Raw genomic sequence first — 20057 nt, 5'->3', positions numbered from 1 at the left:
TAATCAAAATACTGATTGGGGAAGTAGTATCTGATCTGTTCGCGGACCAGAAATCGAATGTCATATTTTTCTAGCCGTTAAAACTCCGCTTTCTAAGTTAAAATGCAGGAGAGTCGAGGTGAGATAGTAATTAAGATGTACCAACACAAACCCGTTACAGCTTAAAACGAAAGTAGAAATTATTATTTCCTTTTTTGATTTCTACTTTTATTTCAAAAGGATGATCTAGAAGTTTTGACAACAAGATTTATCGAGGCAAAGGGAACAGTTCCTCTCCTTCAGACAATGCCTCTGAGAAACCTGCCTTAGACAATCTACCTCCCCGACAAATAATATTTCCCTGACAGTCGATCTTTACCAATTATCTCGGGTGATAATGAATGTAGTTGATGAATATGCGATAGAACTAATGAAAACGAGTCTGACTCAATGGGGTTGGAAGCATTTTAAAATGTCATCTTTATGTTTAATGTATCTTCATTATTGTAAAACGCTATATATTACACAACTATTTTGCCATTGAATTAATAATTTTGTTTCACCGTTTGTGCATTTCTCAGCTAGAACTACATTGCACATTTACCTGTGGTCAGTCCTAGTCGTGTGTTTTAGTTTTATCAAGACAGTAAATTGAATTAGATGATGTGGTGTGGTAAAGCGCAGTATCTCTATAGTTTTATTTTAAGCTCACTTGATCAAAAGGACGGGTGAGCTTATGCCATGCCGCGCAGAGAACTTTTTACTCCAAATCACTACTAGTCATGAACAAGTGAAGGAATTTTGTAGCAATTTTAGGATTCTGTTGCAATTTAGTCTGAAGCATGCTTGGGTGAAGATGAATCACTTTTATTTTTATATAAATGGTGGGTCAGGGCCCAGTAAGGGAAATAGAACAAATTCTATAAAATCCCAGTCTTTCTGTACATATAGTTTGATTTCACCCATTATTTTTTTCTGTGGCATGTTTTGGTGAAAGGGAATCAATTGTGTATAAACATTGAGTCTTGGTCCCCTTGAACAAAAGAGGTATGGCCTGATAGAGGAAATAGAGTATATATATTAAAAAAACAAAACTTTTTCTTCTTTTACAAATATGCATAATAAAAAATCAGCCATAGAACTGCATCCCTTTTTCAAAGCCCCATAACATTATTATTTCTATAAAGTTGACAGAACATTCTGTATGCCATTTGATATTATAAGAAAGAGAAAACGAGAGGCCCAAAGGGCTTGTATTGCTCACATGGATCTTAAAGCACAGCAATGGTATACATGCCTAATGGTTGGGTATTTCAAATATTTCCAAATTACAGCTCAGTCACTTAACCTCTCTGGTAGGGCAAAACCAAACTGTCCTAAGATATTGGACCAACCCCCAGTGTCAATTCATTGTGAATGTGCTTATCTCTTGATGCCCAGCAGGATCTGAACTGTTTGAAAATATAACCCTGAAACCAAGTCCCTGGGGATGGGACCAGTCCCCAGGACCAATTCTTACATCATGATTTTGTTTATCTCTTGATCCTGAACATTGCTATATGTAATTATGGGGTGTGGATCTCAATTGCTTCTAACACAGAATCTAAGTCCCAAAGGGTGGGGGCAGACCCCAGGGCAATTTTTTTCATCATGATTAAGGATATATCTTGATGCCTGACAATGCTATATATGGTTATTGGTGGGGGTCTCAAGGGTTTCAAAGATGTAAGCCAGAAACGAAGTCCAAAGATGTGGGACCACGCCCCAGGGTCATTCTTACATTATTAATATGTTTATCACTTGACGCCCAACATTGCTACACATATGGTTTACAGATTGGGATCTCAACTGTTTCAACATTATAACCCAGAAAATAAGTTCCTGGGTGTGGAACCACACCCCAGGGTCAATTTTCACATCTCTTAACTCTTGATACCCAGCATTGCTAGGTATGGTTATGGGGTGGAGATCTGAAATGCTTCAAAGATAACCAAGAAACTAAGTCTCTAAGGATGTGGCCATAACCCAGGGCAAAGTTTTACATCATGATTTAGGATATATCTTGATGCCTAGTAATGCTATATATAGTAAAGGGGTGGGGATCTTGACTGTTTCAAAGGTATAACCAATTTCCTATATTGGGCCTACCCTTTTTCGCCCCAGGTGATCAAGACGCACCATCGATACAAAATTGATTTCCATTCACTAAAACATCCTGCAGACCAAATTTTGACAAAATCCAATCATTCCTACAGGAGAAGTAGGATTTTAAAGAATTTACTCTGTTTCCTCTTTTGAGCCCCACCCCTCCAGCCCAAGGGGGGTTGAGACTCATTGTCTATACTAAATTGATTCCTTTCCACCCAAATTTTGACAAAATCCAATCATTCCAACCGGTTGAGTAGGATTTTAAAGAACCTACAATTTCCCCTTTTGGATCCTGCCCCTCAGGCCCTGGAGTGCCAGGACACACCTTTTATGCAAAATATGTTTCTCTTCTCCCAAGGATGCTTCTGACTAAATTTGGTCAAAATTCCCTCAGTCGATCACACCTACTAGTGTTTTGTAGAAAAAAGTTGATGGACAAATGCCGGACACCATGCCATGGCATTAACTCATCAGTCCTTTGGACCAGGTGAACTAAGAATGTGTTGCATTGTGATATATGAGACCTCTCCTTAGCATGGGAATGGGTGAATGGGGTCAGGCGTAACAAACCACCAGCAATCCTCACTGCCACCATAATAAAGCAAGATTAGATATGAATTATGTCTTGCTTCTAAATCAAACCTATATGTATTTACAACCAGATAGGTATGAGTATTGTTTGAAATCATCCTTAATCAAAGCTTATAATTTTGATGATATGGAGGGAAAAAATTGAAATTTATTCAATTTTCGTTCTATAGATATAAATTATTTATTACAATCCTGGTACGGGTTTTGGAGCCAAAGCTGTGGCCAGTGTTTGGTTTTCACCCCCGCTGTATTTATGGCTAGACAGAAATGCAGACTTTCACGCCATTTAGCATTTATTTATATAGTGATTGTTTATTTTGTATCAATGGCTTTATTTTGAATCAATGTTCATTTTGCGTCAGGATCAGTTGATTTTGTTTTTAAGCTGTTCATATTGTAATGCATACTGTTCATCTTAACAATGATCTCTGCCTATTTATTTATATGTTTACAAGATCAGTTGTCAGTTTTGTATTAATGTATTTTTCGCCATTTTTGCTGACCATACAATCTTCCTCAGTGAATCAATCTTTACAAGTTTAACAACATCCTCAAGACATTCATTCTTACCTGGACAATCAATAATCCATACACAGTCAATATTCCCCTGACAATCAATCATCCATAGACAGTCAATATCCCCCTGACAATCAATAATCCATACACAGTCAATATTCCCCTGACAATCAATCATCCATAGACAGTCAATATCCCCCTGACAATCAATCATCCATAGACAGTCAATATCCCCCTGACAATCAATCATCCATAGACAGTCAATATCCCCCTGACAATCAATCATCCATAGACAGTCAATATTCCCCTGACAATCAATCATCCATAGACAGTCAATATCCCCCCTGACAATCAATCATCCATAGACAGTCAATATCCCCCTGACAATCAATCATCCATAGACAGTCAATATCCCCCTGACAATCAATCATCCATACACAGTCAATATCCCCCTGACAACCAATCATCCATAGACAGTCAATATCCCCCTGACAATCAATCATCCATAGACAGTCAATATCCCCCTGACAATCAATCATCCATAGACAGTCAATATCCCCCTGACAATCAATCATCCATAGACAGTCAATATCCCCCTGACAATCAATCATCCATAGACAGTCACTATCCCCCTGACAATCAATCATCCATTGACAGTCAGTATCCCCCTGACAACCAATATCCCCCTGACAGTCAATATCCCCCTGACAATCAATCATCCATAGACAGTCAGTATCCCCCTGACAATCAATCATCCATAGACAATCAATATCCCCCTGACAATCAATCATCCATAGACAGTCAATATCCCCCTGACAATCAATCATTCTTAGACAGTCAGTATCCCCCTGACAATCAATCATCCATTGACAGTCAATATCCCCCTGACAATCAATCATCCAACAGTCAATATCCCCCTGACAGTTAATATCCCCCTGACAATCAATCATCCATAGACAGTCAATATCCCCCCTGACAATCAATCATCCATACACAGTCAATATTCCCCTGACAATCAATCATCCATAGACAGTCAATATCCCCCTGACAATCAATCATCCATAGACAGTCAATATTCCCCTGACAATCAATCATCCATAGACAGTCAATATCCCCCTGACAATCAATATCTCCACAGTCAATATCCCCCTGACAATCAATCATCCATAGACAGTCAATATCCCCCTGACAATCAATCATCCATAGACAGTCAATATCCCCCTGACAATCAATCATCCATAGACAGTCAATATCCCCCTGACAATCAATCATCCATAGACAGTCAATATCCCCCTGACAATCAATCATCCATAGACAGTCAATATCCCCCTGACAATCAATCATCCATAGACAGTCAATATCCCCCTGACAATCAATCATCCATAGACAGTCAATATCCCCCTGACAATCAATCATCCATAGACAGTCAATATCCCCCTGACAATCAATCATCCATTGACAGTCAATATCCCCCTGACAATCAATCATCCATAGACAGTCAATATACCCCTGACAAACAAACAAACATAGAAAGGCAAAATCCCCCTGACAATCAATCATCCATAGACAGTCAATATCCCCCTGACAATCAATCATCCATTGACAGTCAGTATCCCCCTGACAGTCAATCTCCACCCAACAGTCAATATCCCCCTGACAATCAATCTCTCCCCGACAGTTAATATCCCCCTGACAATCCATCTCTTCCCAACAGTCAATATCCCCATGACAATCAATATCCACCTGATAATCAATCTCCCCCTGACAATCAATCTTCACCTGACAATCAATCTCTCCCCGACAGTCAATATCCCCCTGACAGTCAATATCCCCCTGACAGTCAATCTCTCCCTGACAGTAAATATCCCCCTGACAATCAATCTCCCCCCTGATAATCAATCTTCACCTGACAAACAATCTCCCCCTGAAAATCAATCTCTTCCCAACAGTCAATATCCCCCTGACAGTCAATATCCCCCTGACAGTCAATCTCTCCCTGACAGTAAATATCCCCCTGACAATCAATCTCCCCCCTGATAATCAATCTTCACCTGACAAACAATCTCCCCCTGAAAATCAATCTCTTCCCAACAGTCAATATCCCCCTGACAGTCAATATCCCCCTGACAGTCAATCTCTCCCTGACAGTAAATATCCCCCTGACAATCAATCTCCCCCCTGATAATCAATCTTCACCTGACAAACAATCTCCCCCTGAAAATCAATCTCTTCCCAACAGTCAATATCCCCCTGACAATCAATCTCTCCCCGGCAGTAAATATCCCCCTGACAATCAATCTCTCCCCGACAGTCAATATCCCCCTGAGAATCCATCTCCACCCGACAGTCAGTATCCCCCTGACAATCAATCTCTCCCCGGCAGTAAATATCCCCCTGACTATCAATCTGTTCCCTGACAGGCAATATCCCTCTGACAGTGAATATCCCCCTGACAATCAATCTCTCCCCGACAGTCAATATCCCCCTGACAGTCAATATCCCCCTGACAGTCAATCTCTCCCTGACAGTAAATATCCCCCTGACAATCAATCTCCCCCCTGATAATCAATCTTCACCTGACAAACAATCTCCCCCTGAAAATCAATCTCTTCCCAACAGTCAATATCCCCCTGACAATCAATCTCCACCCGACAGTCAGTATCCCCCTGACAATCAATCTCTCCCCGGCAGTAAATATCCCCCTGACAATCAATCTCTCCCCGACAGTCAATATCCCCCTGACAATCCATCTCCACCCGACAGTCAGTATCCCCCTGACAATCAATCTCTCCCCGGCAGTAAATATCCCCCTGACAATCAATCTCTCCCCGACAGTCAATATCCCCCTGTCTATCAATCTGTTCCCTGACAGGCAATATCCCTCTGACAGTGAATATCCCCCTGACAATCAATCTCTCCCCGGCAATAAATATCCCCCTGACTATCAATCTGTTCCCTGACAGGCAATATCCCTCTGACAGTGAATATCCCCCTGATAATCAATCTCCCTCTGACAATTAATCTCTCTCCGACAGTCCATATCCCCATGACAATTAATCTCTCCCCTTGACATATAATCTCTCCCCTGACAATCAATCTCTCTCCGACAGTCCATATCCCCATGACAATTAATCTCTCCCCTTGACATATAATCTCTCCCCTGACAATCAATCTCTCTCCGACAGTCCATATCCCCATGACAATTAATCTCTCCCCTTGACATATAATCTCTCCCCTGACAATCAATCTCTCTCCGACAGTCCATATCCCCATGACAATTAATCTCTCCCCTTGACATATAATCTCTCCCCTGACAATCAATCTCTCTCCGACAGTCCATATCCCCATGACAATTAATCTCTCCCCTTGACATATAATCTCTCCCCTGACAATCAATCTCTCCCCGACATCCTTAGAGTCAATATCCCCCTTGACAATCAATCATCCATAGACAGTCAATATCCCCCTGACAACCAATCATCCATAGACAGTCAATATCCCCCTGACAATCAATCATCCATAGACAGTCAATATCCCCCTGACAACCAATCATCCTTAGACAGTCAATATCCCCCTGACAATCAATCATCCATAGACAGTCAATATCCCCCTGACAATCAATCATCCATAGACAGTCAATATCCCCCTGACAACCAATCATCCATAGACAGTCAATATCCCCCTGACAATCAATCATCCATAGACAGTCAATATCCCCCTGACAATCAATCATCCATAGACAGTCAATATCCCCCTGACAATCAATCATCCATAGACAGTCAATATCCCCCTGACAATCAATCATCCATAGACAGTCAATATCCCCCTGACAATCAATCATCCATAGACAGTCAATATCCCCCTGACAATCAATCATCCATAGACAGTCAATATCCCCCTGACAATCAATCATTCTTAGACAGTCAGTATCCCCCTGACAATCAATCATCCATTGACAGTCAGTATCCCCCTGACAATCAATCTCTTCCCAACAGTCAATATCCCCCTGACAATCAATATCCACCTGATAATCAATCTCCCCCTGACAATCAATATCCCCCTGACAATCAATCTCTCCCCTGACAAATAATCTCTCCCCTGACAATCAATCTCTTCCCAACAGTCAATATCCCCCTGACAATCAATATCCACCTGATAATCAATCTCCCCCTGACAATCAATATCCCCCTGACAATCAATCTCTCCCCTGACAAATAATCTCTCCCCTGACAATCAATCTCTCCCTGACAGTCAATATCCCACTGACAATCAATCTCCCCCCTGACAATCAATCTCTCCCCGACAGTCAATATCCCCCCGACAGTCAATATCCCCCTGATAATCAATCTCCCCCCTGACAATCAAATTCTCCCCGACAATCAATCTCTCCCTGACAGTAAATATCCCCCTGACAATCAATCTCTCCCCAACAGTCAATATCCCCCTGACAATCAATCTCTCCCCTGACACACAATCTCCCCCTGACAATCAATCATCCATAGACAGTCAGTATCAACCTGACAATCAATCTCTCCCCGACAGTCAATATCCCCCTGACAATCAATCTCACCCCGACAGTCAATATCCCCCTGACAATCAATCTCTCCCCTGACACACAATCTCCCCCTGACAAACAATCTCCCCCTGACAAGCAATCTCTCCCTGACAGTAAATATCCCCCTGACAAGCAATCTCCCCCTGACAGTAAATATCCCCCTGACAAACAATCTCCCCCTTGACATTAAATATCCCCCAGACAATCAATCTCTCCCCAACAGTCAATATCCCCCTGACAATCAATCTCTCCCCTGACACACAATCTCCCCCTGACAATCAATCATCCATAGACAGTCAGTATCCCCCTGACAATCAATCTCTCCCCGACAGTCAATATCCCCCTGACAATCAATCTCACCCCGACAGTCAATATCCCCCTGACAATCAATCTCTCCCCTGACACACAATCTCCCCCTGACAAACAATCTCCCCCTGACAAGCAATCTCTCCCTGACAGTAAATATCCCCCTGACAGTAAATATCCCCCTGACAAACAATCTCCCCCTTGACATTAAATATCCCCCAGACAATCAATCTCCCCCAGACAGTAAATATCCCCCTGACAAGCAATCTCCCCCTGACAGTAAATATCCCCCTGGCAAGCAATCTCTCCTTGACAAACAATCTCTCCCCGACAATCAATCTCTGAATGAAAAAATGCAGGTCCATTAGGCCTCATGTTGCAATTGTTTAAATCTACTGTATTTTGTAACTTGCAGTATTTAGTAATTTGTGTATATCCCAAATGAAAGAACCTCACAGTTGCTGGGAAAGTATTGCCATTTTAAAAAAGCCAATGGAATCAGAGCATTGTTCAGAATTCAGTGGATACTAAGTTATTTCTTTATCTTTAGAATCTATAGACACTGAACCAATACCGCCGACAGGTGGTGACCCTTTGCCACAACCAGAAACCTTATATGACAGGTAAGTATAACACAATGAAGCACCTACTTAACCTCAACAAGGGAATTAAAATACATTTATGAATAAAAAGTTATCGGTGTCTGTGTATTTATAGAGCAGTGTCCTTATGAACATGTAATGCATTGGGAGGGGGGGGGGCGGGGTGTTGGAGAGGTACTTATTGTTGCTGGAGACCATTGACTGAAGCCTTAAAGGTCTCAGTTGTGGCACTGTTGACGGTTGGTTCCAGGTGATAGAGGTGCAAGGGAAGATGTAGGGGAAGACCAAGGTTTTAATTTTTTCTGTTCTTGCTATTGTGAATGTATGAATGTTTTTATAATGAAAGAAAAATTGTGGAAAAAAATCAATGGGATATTTTTGTTGCACTTTTATATCAACATGTATATTGCATTAATATTTATATGAAAGGAAAATGCAACTTCCATTCAAATCTGTTGCACCTTTGAAACGATTGCCTGATAAGTGATCACCCAATCATTGCCTGGCACTGTGCCAAGAAGTGGTCTCTGGCATCAGGAGACTATAGTATAGGTTATTGCATGTAAGTTTATCACTCGAATGTAATAAACCCTGTGTTACTCAAACATGATGCAATGATGTATACCTGTTTTTTGTATAATATACCTATACTTGTATATACAGTAAATGATTTTTTTTTTTTTTTTATTCCTTACTATCAAGTACACTACCTAGTGCACACTGGTCATTTGTCTGATAAAGGAGACTATAGTCATTGTAACATCACTCAGGTTTTCTACTTGTTGTGTTATAAGAACTTCTATTCTTCATCGTATGAGCGAGTATTTTTTGGCTCAGTATTGATATCTGTCTGTCATTATCACTGGTTAAGCCTGGTTGACTGGATAACTCATCAAGGACTACTGATAGAGAAGGACCATAGTATTGAATATGAGGGAAAACCTGTTCTAGAGCAAAAGAAAAGTGGGGAAAAAAAACAATAAAATCTGAGTGAAATAATTTTAAGATGCAGGAAAGTAATATCATTTTTGTACATGAGACTTTTTCACCCCCAAAGTAATTCAAATATTTATTTCGTATATCTTTCAAGGAATATTTTATTTGAATGTGTCATTATTTTTATCAAAAAGATACATGATAAAGCTCTTAGAGATAACATACTTATCATCCACCAATGTCAAGGAGTCTAACATATTTAGTATAATGAGAGTGTAATTTGGTGTAAGCAAAGTGGCAAGAGAACAGCGCTTCAGCAGCCAAGCCATTAGTGTGTACAGAAACTTATATATGTTATGTATATAGAATGCAAGATTCTAATAAATATCTCGTTTCAGTGATGAAATGTGTGCTGCTTCCATTCATGGCAGACATATTTACTAACTGATCTGGTAGTATGCATATGCATACCAAAGGTCACAAACACCAAAATGAAATGAATGGTACTGAATATGTTTAATTTTTGCGACAGAAACATTAATAAATATAAATTCTAAGGTGATAATAAGTGGTTGTTTTTGTCAAACTATTGTTCAAATTCAAATTAAACAAGCTGAAAACACCAAGGATCAGATGTGTGGTGCTGTTGTCTGTCCAATAACTTCTAAATCTAGATTTCTGTACTCAGCGATGGCTCCTGAAGCATTATTTCATGGCCACATTTACTTATCGTTCCAAATTACTTGTTCATCATACCAAACACGGTCTCCCTAATAGTGAGAGATGTAAAGTATAAAGTAACACAAACCTGCTTTCTACAAAACTCATAACGAATGCTTTAATGAAGGATGTTAAATTTATTAAATTTTAGAAATGAAAATGAAGATCAGGCGGAACCTGTAATACAGGGACCTGATCTTTATGCTGCAGAATACAAGACATATCCAGAGCCTGGTCATGCCGTCATTATCAACAACAGAAAATTCACAGATCTGCCCGATCGGGAAGGAACTGATAAAGATGCAGCTAATTTGTTAAACAGGTTTAATGAATTCGGCTTTCATACTAGGCTTATCTGTGACAAGTCCAGACATGAATTGCTGGAAGAATTGAAAAATAGTAAGTTTTTCAGTCTTAAATGTGGCATTTGAATTCCTATTTCGTAACTTTCAAAATCAAATAAAACTAACATTTACAAATTACCTTCTTAACTTATTTAATAAAAACAATTATACGTAGAATTTTAGCTAGAATATTGCAGCTTCAGTATTGTGAATTTAACTTTTGATACCATGCAGTAACATGACATTGAAATTTTTTGCTGCATCATTTTTCTCGAAGTTTGAATTGCTTGAAAGCACATGCAGTAAGTTCTAAATTTGTAAATTAGTCCCTACAGTTTGACGATAATGATATAATTATTATTATGATTCTAACTATTTTCCTAATTGGTCAGAAGCAATGCAGAACTAGCAATTGAAAAACAGAAAGGTGACTCAACACTAAATTATGGGATGAGAATTCAAATTTTAAATTTTAGCAACTTCTCTAGAACTGTGTGATGTATATCAATAATATAGCCATAATGGTATTGTCTTCTGTTTGGTTAATATACACATATTACGACTATCAAGATGTTGATGGAAGCTATTTTGAAGCCTCAGATGATGTATGCTTTGTCATATTTGTGAAAAATAGGAGCAGGATTGAATGACTTATGTACTCATCAAAATTACACTATAATAAATTAGGTACATATATCCTGAGAAGACATTTGCTATATTGCCTTAATGTTTTGAAGAAACAGTATGTTACAAATTCTTAGTATTTTTATCAATTTTATTTTTCCACTTGACAATTTTCCTAGCTCTCATTATATAGATGGTAATGGTATTATTTATCATCAAATGTAACAATTATAAACACTATCATTTATGAGTCCCCTGCTGGTGAAACCGGAGGGGACTATAGTGTTTGACTCCGTCCGTCTGGCCGTCCGTCTGTCTGTTATGATGTTGGTTTCCAGACGGTAACTTGAAAACAGATTGATGGATTTGGATGAAACTTCATACAATGGTAGTTTATAAGGCAATATAGTGGAGGATTTTGTTTGGGGTCAAAAGATCAACTACAAAGGTCACTGTTACTAAAAATAGAAATTGTTGTCACATTTTAGTTTCCGGACAATAACTTGAGAATGTATTAATGGATTTGGATGAAACTTCATACAATGGTAGTTTATAAGGCAATATAGTGTAGGATTCTGTTTGGTGTCAAAAGATCAGCTACAAAGGTCACTGTTACTAAAAACATAATCTTGTCACAATTTAGTTTTTAGACAATAATTTGAGAACGGATTGGTGGATTTGGTTGAAACTCGATGCACTGGAAGCTTATAAATAATAAAACAAGACACTTCTGATACAGAACAAGTTCTACATTACTTGAAAAAATAATGTATTTATACTGCAATTAGATCATGGGGCCAACATATAAACGCGGAACCATAGTAAAGGGATAGCTTATTGCAAACAGTTGAGTAGCATTTGCACCCATTTGCTTTACAACAGAACATTGGTGGGCTTATTAGCAGACATGTGCTTATTTGCTGATAAATACAGTAATTTACGGCAGGGGACATGTGTTGCACGCAACATCAACTTAAGCTTGTTTGGATGTACAATAATATATATACCTAAAAACTTCCATTGACCTCAACTATGCCTTAGATAATTTTTCCTCAGGTTTATATATACCTATATATATATACCTATATACCTATACACCTCAAAAAAAGTACGTAATCAGTAATTGAAATATTGAAAGTAATAGTGTATAAAAACATACATTACAATATAGGATCAATTAACCTGGAGGGTTGGGTGACACACTCACCTTTTACACTGGGTTACCTGGAGGGTTGGATGACACATTCACCTTTTCCATGGGGTTACCTGGAGAGTTGGGTGACACATTCACCTTTTCCATGGGGTTACCTGCAGAGTTGGGTGACACATTCACCTTTTACAATGGGTTACCTGGAGGGTTGGGTGACACACTCACCTTTTACACTGGGTTACAAGGAGGGGTGGGTGACACATTCATCTTTTCCATGGGGTAACCTGGAGGGTTGGGTGACATACTCACCTTTTACACTGGGTTACCTGGAGGGGTGGGTGACACATTCATCTTTTCCATGGGGTTACCTGGAGGGTTGGGCGACACACTCACCTTTTACACTGGGTTACCTGGAGGGTTGGGCAACACATTCACCTTTTCCATGGGGTTACCTGGAGGGTAGGATGACACATTCACCTTTTACATGGGGTTACTTGAAGGGTAGGATGACACATTCACCTTTTACATGGGGTTACTTGAAGGGTAGGATGACACATTCATCTTTTACATGGGGTTACCTAGAGGGTTGGGTGACACATTCACCTTTTACATTGGGTTACCTGGAGGGTTGGGTGACACATTCACCTTTTTCATGGGGTTACCTGGAGGGTTGGGTGACACACTCACCTTTTACACTGGGTTACTTGGAGGGTAGGATGACACATTCACCTTTCACATTGGGTTACCTGTAGGGTTTGGTGACACACACACCTTTTACATTGGGTTACCTGGAGGGTTGGGTGACATTCATCTTTCACATTGGGTTACCTGGAGTGTTGGGTGACAAAACTTTTACATTGGGTTACCTGGAGGGTTGGGTGACACACTTTTTACATGGGGTTACCTGGAGGGTTGGGCGACACACCTTTTACATTGGGTTACCTGGAGGGTTGGGTGACACACCTTTTACATGGGGTAACTTGAAGGGTAGGATGACACATTCATCTTCACACTGGGTTACCTGGAGGGTTGGGTGACACACCTTTTACATGGGGTTACCTTGAGGGTTGGGTGATACACCTTTTACATGGAGTTACCTGGAGGGTTGGGTGACATTCATCTTTCACATTGGGTTACCTGGAGGGTTGGGTGACACACCTTTTACATGGGGTTACTTGAAGGGTAAGATGACACATTCATCTTCACATTGGGTTAACTGGAGGGTTGGGTGACACACCTTTTACATTGGGTTACCTGGAGGGTTGGGTGACACACCTTTTACATGGAGTTACCTGGAGGGTTGGGTGACATTCATCTTTCACATTGGGTTACCTGGAGGGTTGGGTGACACACCTTTTACATGGGGTTACCTGGAGGGTTGGGTGACATTCATCTTTCACATTGGGTTACCTGGAGGGTTGGGTGACACACCTTTTACATGGAGTTACCTGGAGGGTTGGGTGACATTCATCTTTCACATTGGGTTACCTGGAGGGTTGGGTGACACACCTTTTACTTGAGGTTGTAGGTTGTAGAGTCAGTATACCTATATATTTTGCTGACACACTAGCTTTTTACATGGAGTTGATTTCCCCAATCAGACTTGAAACAACATGGGGTCACACCTGCAAACTTAGCCTAACTTGGGTTATCACCATATGTTCTAGATTCCTAGCTCCCACTTTAAGACCCCTGATATGCATCCTTCTATGCAGCAAGATTGGTTGATGCGATTTGTAATATAACTAGGCTTATCAGCAAAAAATTGGATTGTCTCAAGGATGATTCAATGCTTTGTTTAAGTGAAATTTATTTGCTTACTTTCTTTTTTCTAGTTGCAAGAATGGACCACACAGAACATTCAACTTTTTTTTGTACGTTTTTGACACATGGCAATGAACGTGGTATATGGGCAACAGACAGTCAGATAAAAATGAATGAACTGAGTGACATCTTTGATGCCAAAAACTGTCCAACCCTCATCAACAAACCAAAAATCTTCCTCATGCAGGTAGGTATTTCTTATTCATGCATGTCATAACTTGAATCCAAAGTGCAAGACCAGCTGAAATTTTCATCATAATTAATAGACAAATCAATCAAAAAAAATAGTTATGGTCAGTTAATGGTGGGAATTTTTAGTCCATTTTCATAAAATTGGCAGCTGTTCAAATTGCAATTCGGGGTCCATGTATTATAGAATTCTTGTTATCGCTATTTCTTGAAAAGAGTTGAATGGATTTCTCTTGGTCCATTTAAAGGGCATGTTTGATTTTCTGTCTGTTTAGGAAAGCAAATTAGCCAACAATGTCACCATGGACATTAATTCAAGTTTTCCTTAGCTATTTACTTGACAGACCATTATGAAATTAATGTGTAAGTCCTGTGGTGTACAGTTTTGCATGTTTAGGTCTGACAGACAGCTATCTTGGTTTTCGACTGTTTAGGTTTTTGGTATCACTTTTTTCAGACTGAATGCAAAGGATTTCTCTCTCAAATGTCATGAGGGTTTCATTTCACCAAAATTTGTTCAGGTTTGATTTTGATACTGATTGGAAAAGTCAAATAGATGGACCAAGGTCATTGCTATCTACAGACTTGATAGCACTTTTCTCTAGCAAGCTACTGGTAAAATAAACTGGGTGGTCGGGTGGCACAGTGGTAACGCACTCGCCTTTCACCTAGCCGACCGGGGTTCGATTCCCGAAATGGACGTGAAAAGGTAAGGGGTCACCTGCCCGACCACGTGGGTTTTCCCCAGGTACTCCGGTTTCCTCCCACAGTAATACCCCTCGCGCGCTTACATCCGGGCCAACAAGAGTGATTAGTATAAGCTGACATAACTTGTTTCGCAATTGTTGTAAAATAAAGTTTATATTTATACTGGTAAAATATGACCATGAACCCCTTGTTTTATAGAATCTAAAACATTTGAACACTCTTGCCTGATCGATTTGACCATGATACTGTAGTAAAAATACAAAAATAGAAACAATTTTTCTACTAGGTCTTCAACCAGGTTTACTTCTTAAGGTTATCATATGTGTGATAATACCAATGAAACATCATGACCCTACGGGTATGAATTAATTTCATACAATTTTATATATCAGATATAGCTATAATCAAGTATACTGGTAGTCTAATATCATGCCATGACACAAGGCTTTTTGGCCTTCCGAGTGTGCCAATGTCATTCATTTGAACTAACCTGACAGCACTTAAGCCCAGCAACTGGTCAAATATTATACATGTATTTGATTGCTGTTGACCTTGAAGGCCATTTAGGGTTTTGTCCTGTTGTTAATACGCCTCCCCTTTGATGGAGAAGTTTTTGCAAGTAGACACCTCCAACCACATGAAAACCTTCTTTGTTGTCATGTCTGTTCTCTTTTCTAGATCTCGCCTGAATCAAGTCTACCGATTTAAAGAGGAAACAAATGAAAAATACATGTACCTCAAAAGACTCCACATGAAGTTCCATGATTTTTTTATAAGATCTTTGGCGGTTGGCAGATAATATCTTCATTTTCCTACTGATGGGCCTGTAATGAGAGTAATGATTGTCACATCATGGGTGATATAATCAAGTAGACATATATGGCAGACAGGATCTTTATAGATCTTAGGGAGCCTGTCATAATTCAGTGATTTTTGCATATGGAGTAGATTTATCTGTATGTTTTGTTATATAACCCTCCATGCTGAATATGTTGTTCATGATGCAGGCCTGCAGGGGGAATGATGATGTCCATGCAGCAACGATACGTGTACTTAACCCTCAGGCAGAACATGTAGCGGCCGACACCATGCCAGATGAACCAGAGGAAATGGAGGTACAAGAAGTAGAGGAGCCTGCCTCAATCGACATCCTCACTGTACCAACTATCATGGACTTCCTCTTCATTTATTCAACTGTAGAAGGTAAATTCCCCCAAACGGCAAGTGATTGTTCAATAATTTGTAAAGCCATTTTTTGTAATTCCTCATATGATGAGATGTGTAGTCTTATACTGATGAGACATAGGTGGTGTTGCAAATTTTAACATCATTTCAAGTACATAAATACAAATAAGTGTTACAATGCTTACCATTATAACTGACAATGTGTTATTTGTAGATTTGATAATACAATTTTACAATTGTTTCAGGTAAAAAAGCTTACAGAAACACAGCCATGGGAACACCTTTCATTGCAAAATTCTGTGAAGAACTGGAATTTCTTCTCCATAATAAAGGCGAAGATGACATCTATACTCTCCTTAATCGTGTAAACCTTTCAGTTGCTATAAAATTCCAGGCCCATGATGGTGGCAAACAGATGCCTTGCTTTGTTTCTACATTAACAAAAACGTTCAAACTGAAGGCTCCTCAGTAAATACTCGAGTGGTTGGAGTGTATGGGTAGGCTTTATATATAAATAATCTTATCACACTACCCACTAAAATGTCAAGGTCATTATCTCTATCTTAGAAAAACAAAAGTTCATTCACCATCATGACTTTAGCATCTTGAATGAAGTCCTGTTCTAAGGTTCCATGGTCACCAAAATTGTTAATGATTACGCGGTATCTGTATATATATTTGTTGACAATTTGGAACGTGAACGCTTCATTACAACCCTGCTAGGGGCCGTTCCTATAGAACTGCAACTGTTATTCTCTAATGTTGTAGAATTACAATCATTTAGATTGGCTGAAATATCGAAAAGAGTTAGAGCCCTCTAGCAGCAATTTTCTGCGTAAATAATGCAGCAATCTTTCAAATCGCTGTTGTAAAAGCGTCCACAATTAGTTAATTTTTTAAAATAACAATACAATTACCATATATTAAAAAAAAAAAAAAAAGATGCACAGTGTGGTTGAACTATTGATAAATTTTGATTTTGTATTTATTATAAAAGTGCCTGAATTAACATTTCAATGAGGCTTTAATACAGCTACATTGTTCAGTTATAATGCTTTGCGATTTACAGTGTCTTTATTTTCCCATACTTTTGATATAAGATTTTTTTTCTCATTTGTGCACTCTATTGATCATTATCATGTAAACAACTCCTATATTCTTTGATGTTTTTTCTTTTTTTCTATTACACTTTCACCCTGATTTCTTTTTGTACACCCACTTTATAAATCACTGCTTGTTTACTATGTTTTTTTACTCTTCGATTATGGAGGAAATAAAGATATGAATGAATGAAGGCTCCTCAGTAAATACCCGAGTGGTCGGAGTGTATGGGTAGGATTTATATATAAATAATCTTATCACACTACCCACTAAAATGTCAAGGTCATTATTTCTATCTTAGAAAAACACAAGTTCATTTACCATCATGGCTTTAGCAACTTCATTTCTTACAGAAACCATAAACCTTCAACATCTCCTTGAATGAAGTCATGTTCTAGGGTTCCAAGGTCAAGGTCACAAACATTTACAGAAATTTATCAAGCAACAATACTTACTAGATTATGATAGCAAGTCCTAATTTCCAGTTCACCGACAATTCTTAACTAGAAAATGTTAGTTGGTTGTATATTGTATGCCACATGCAAATCATCATTATTAAACATTGATCTCATTAAAAGTAATCACAAATATGAGGGGCTGTTTGAGAACAGAAAAGCTCACCTATTGACAACATATTTCAATCATGTGGAAACTATTAAAAAATTTATGAAAAAACTAGAGGGATTTTAATAAACCCTGAAAAATATAGATATAGCATTTTTGGATCCCCAACAATTAGAATTAGTGTATTTCTCAGTATCTACTCAAAAGTTTAAACAAGTTAAGTTGATGTCCAAAAACATTTCATTTTTGGGTATAATGAAAATCGCCTATAAATAGTTAATGTTGATTCTCCTTTAAATAATTCACGATCCACCAGTTTTCACGAAAATGCTATATTTTTAGCCCACCATCATCAAATGAGCAATTCAAATGGGTCTATGTCCATCCATCTGTAACCTGGATTGATCGTTCTCATACTTCGTATGAAGGGTTGCTTTGGTCTCTAGTTGTGCCCTTTTGAAATGACAAGCTGCCATCTTGGTTTTGACAGCAAAAATTTGCTATTTCTTGAAGGGCACTCCATGCTGGATTAATTTCTGTCCATGACCATATGCAGGTTCCACTTTGTCACTAGTTGTGCTTTTCGGAGTTTGAAACTGATCAGGTAACCAAAATGATCGGAATAGGGCCATCATGGATTTTCAGTTAAAGTACTGGATGGATCTTTCATGCAGGTTTCCCTTGATTCCTGCTTGTGCCCTTTTGATTTTGGGATTGATCAGGAAAGCAAAGTGGCCAACAGGTAGCTGTCTTGGATTTTGACTATTAAAGTTTGTTGGCACCATTTCATGAGAAATACGGGATGGATTTTCTCAAATTTCATATGCAGATTCCCATTACTCACAAATTGTGGCATTTTGATTTGGAGACTGATAAGAAAAACAGAAAGAATAATAAATAGTGGGCACCATAATCCCTCTGGGATCTCATTTTTTGATATATATATTCTTTTTACAAAATGATGAGTGTTATAAAGTTTATAATACCTATAAATGTTATGTATTATCTATTGTCATCACTTTTGTAAATTTTTTTTTTCAATGAAGGTTGCAATGTGTCGTGTTATTATTCAGAGATAATTCATCAATGTTAAACTTTATCCAAATAACTTTTTTATACATTAATCAACAGTTTTGATGATATATGATTGTCATGTTTTTAGCATAAATTTAATTATTTTTATAAACATCCTCTATACCCATACATACAAATGAAAATTAAATGAGTCACATAGACGTGACAAATCATGTGTACAATAATTTTTGTACATGTATGTTTATCTAAGAAAAAGTTGAATGTTTTTGTTTAGATTATATATCCTCTATCTATAGTAGTATACAAAGTCATCCTTAAATTCTGGAATAAAATGGGGTGTTTGAACCCTCCACATGAAGTAGAGCACAATATTTTTTCCTCCTCAGATATAAGATAATCATTTAAGATCTTCACACCATCAGCAAACTAATCTCAGGAAGAGAAACTACACGCACATTATAGGCAGGTGGATTGAGCACCAAGGTCAAATTCTACTCAAATTATAGGCAGCAAGTATCTAGCCAAAGCTTACCACTGTCTGAAGGAATCAACACCTTGCCCGATTCATTATCAACAGAGGTGTACAGCCCCTTACACTCCATAGCATAGATAAACAAATATTACAATTGTGACTTTCTACATGTAAATGTATTTTTGAAGAGATAGGAAAGGGTGTAAAATCTAAATGTGAAAAATAATTTCCGACAAAACAGATTCCTTGTTGTACAGAAATCTAGAAAAATTGGAGATGTTAACCTTAGCAAAGCTTCTTTTTCTATAAAGAATTCAGATCAACGACATGCCTTGGTTCTGAAATGAAGAAATAGGGCTGAAAGGGTTTATCTACAATTAAAGATGTCAGAACCATAGCATGTTTCTGTTTAGAACTGGTGTTGAGAAGCAAAATTATCTGTGCTCTATGTGAAATATGAGATGATGAACTTCAGCTATCGTAAATCTGTGTGGGTTTGATATAATAC

General features: G+C 38.6%; 1 protein-coding gene across 1 annotated transcript; it reads left to right on the top strand.

The window, feature by feature from the left end:
* The first annotated feature begins 45 nt into the window (after window positions 1-45).
* Window positions 46-19142, top strand: LOC132557643 (caspase-3-like). Its single transcript, XM_060222164.1, has 6 exons — window positions 46-118; window positions 8646-8718; window positions 10505-10752; window positions 14307-14482; window positions 16200-16395; window positions 16623-19142. Exons 1-6 carry the CDS (start codon window positions 103-105, stop codon window positions 16847-16849), a joined length of 936 nt encoding a protein of 311 aa, XP_060078147.1. The 5' UTR covers window positions 46-102; the 3' UTR covers window positions 16850-19142.
* The last annotated feature ends 915 nt before the right edge of the window (window positions 19143-20057 follow it).

Source organism: Ylistrum balloti, unplaced genomic scaffold, assembly GCF_031769215.1.
Source record: "Ylistrum balloti isolate Yb309-2 unplaced genomic scaffold, AGI_CSIRO_Ybal_v1 Utg370706, whole genome shotgun sequence".
Classification (NCBI taxonomy): Eukaryota; Metazoa; Mollusca; class Bivalvia; order Pectinida; family Pectinidae; genus Ylistrum; species Ylistrum balloti.
This window is presented reverse-complemented; position numbering and strand designations above follow the sequence as displayed.

What these genes read in the sequence shown, in the direction of transcription:
- LOC132557643 (XM_060222164.1), top strand. An exon ending in CCAGAAACCTTATATGACAG is followed by an intron (nt 8,719 to 10,504) that starts GTAAGTATAACA and finishes ATTAAATTTTAG; the next exon opens with AAATGAAAATGAAGATCAGG. An exon ending in CAAAAATCTTCCTCATGCAG is followed by an intron (nt 14,483 to 16,199) that starts GTAGGTATTTCT and finishes TTCATGATGCAG; the next exon opens with GCCTGCAGGGGGAATGATGA.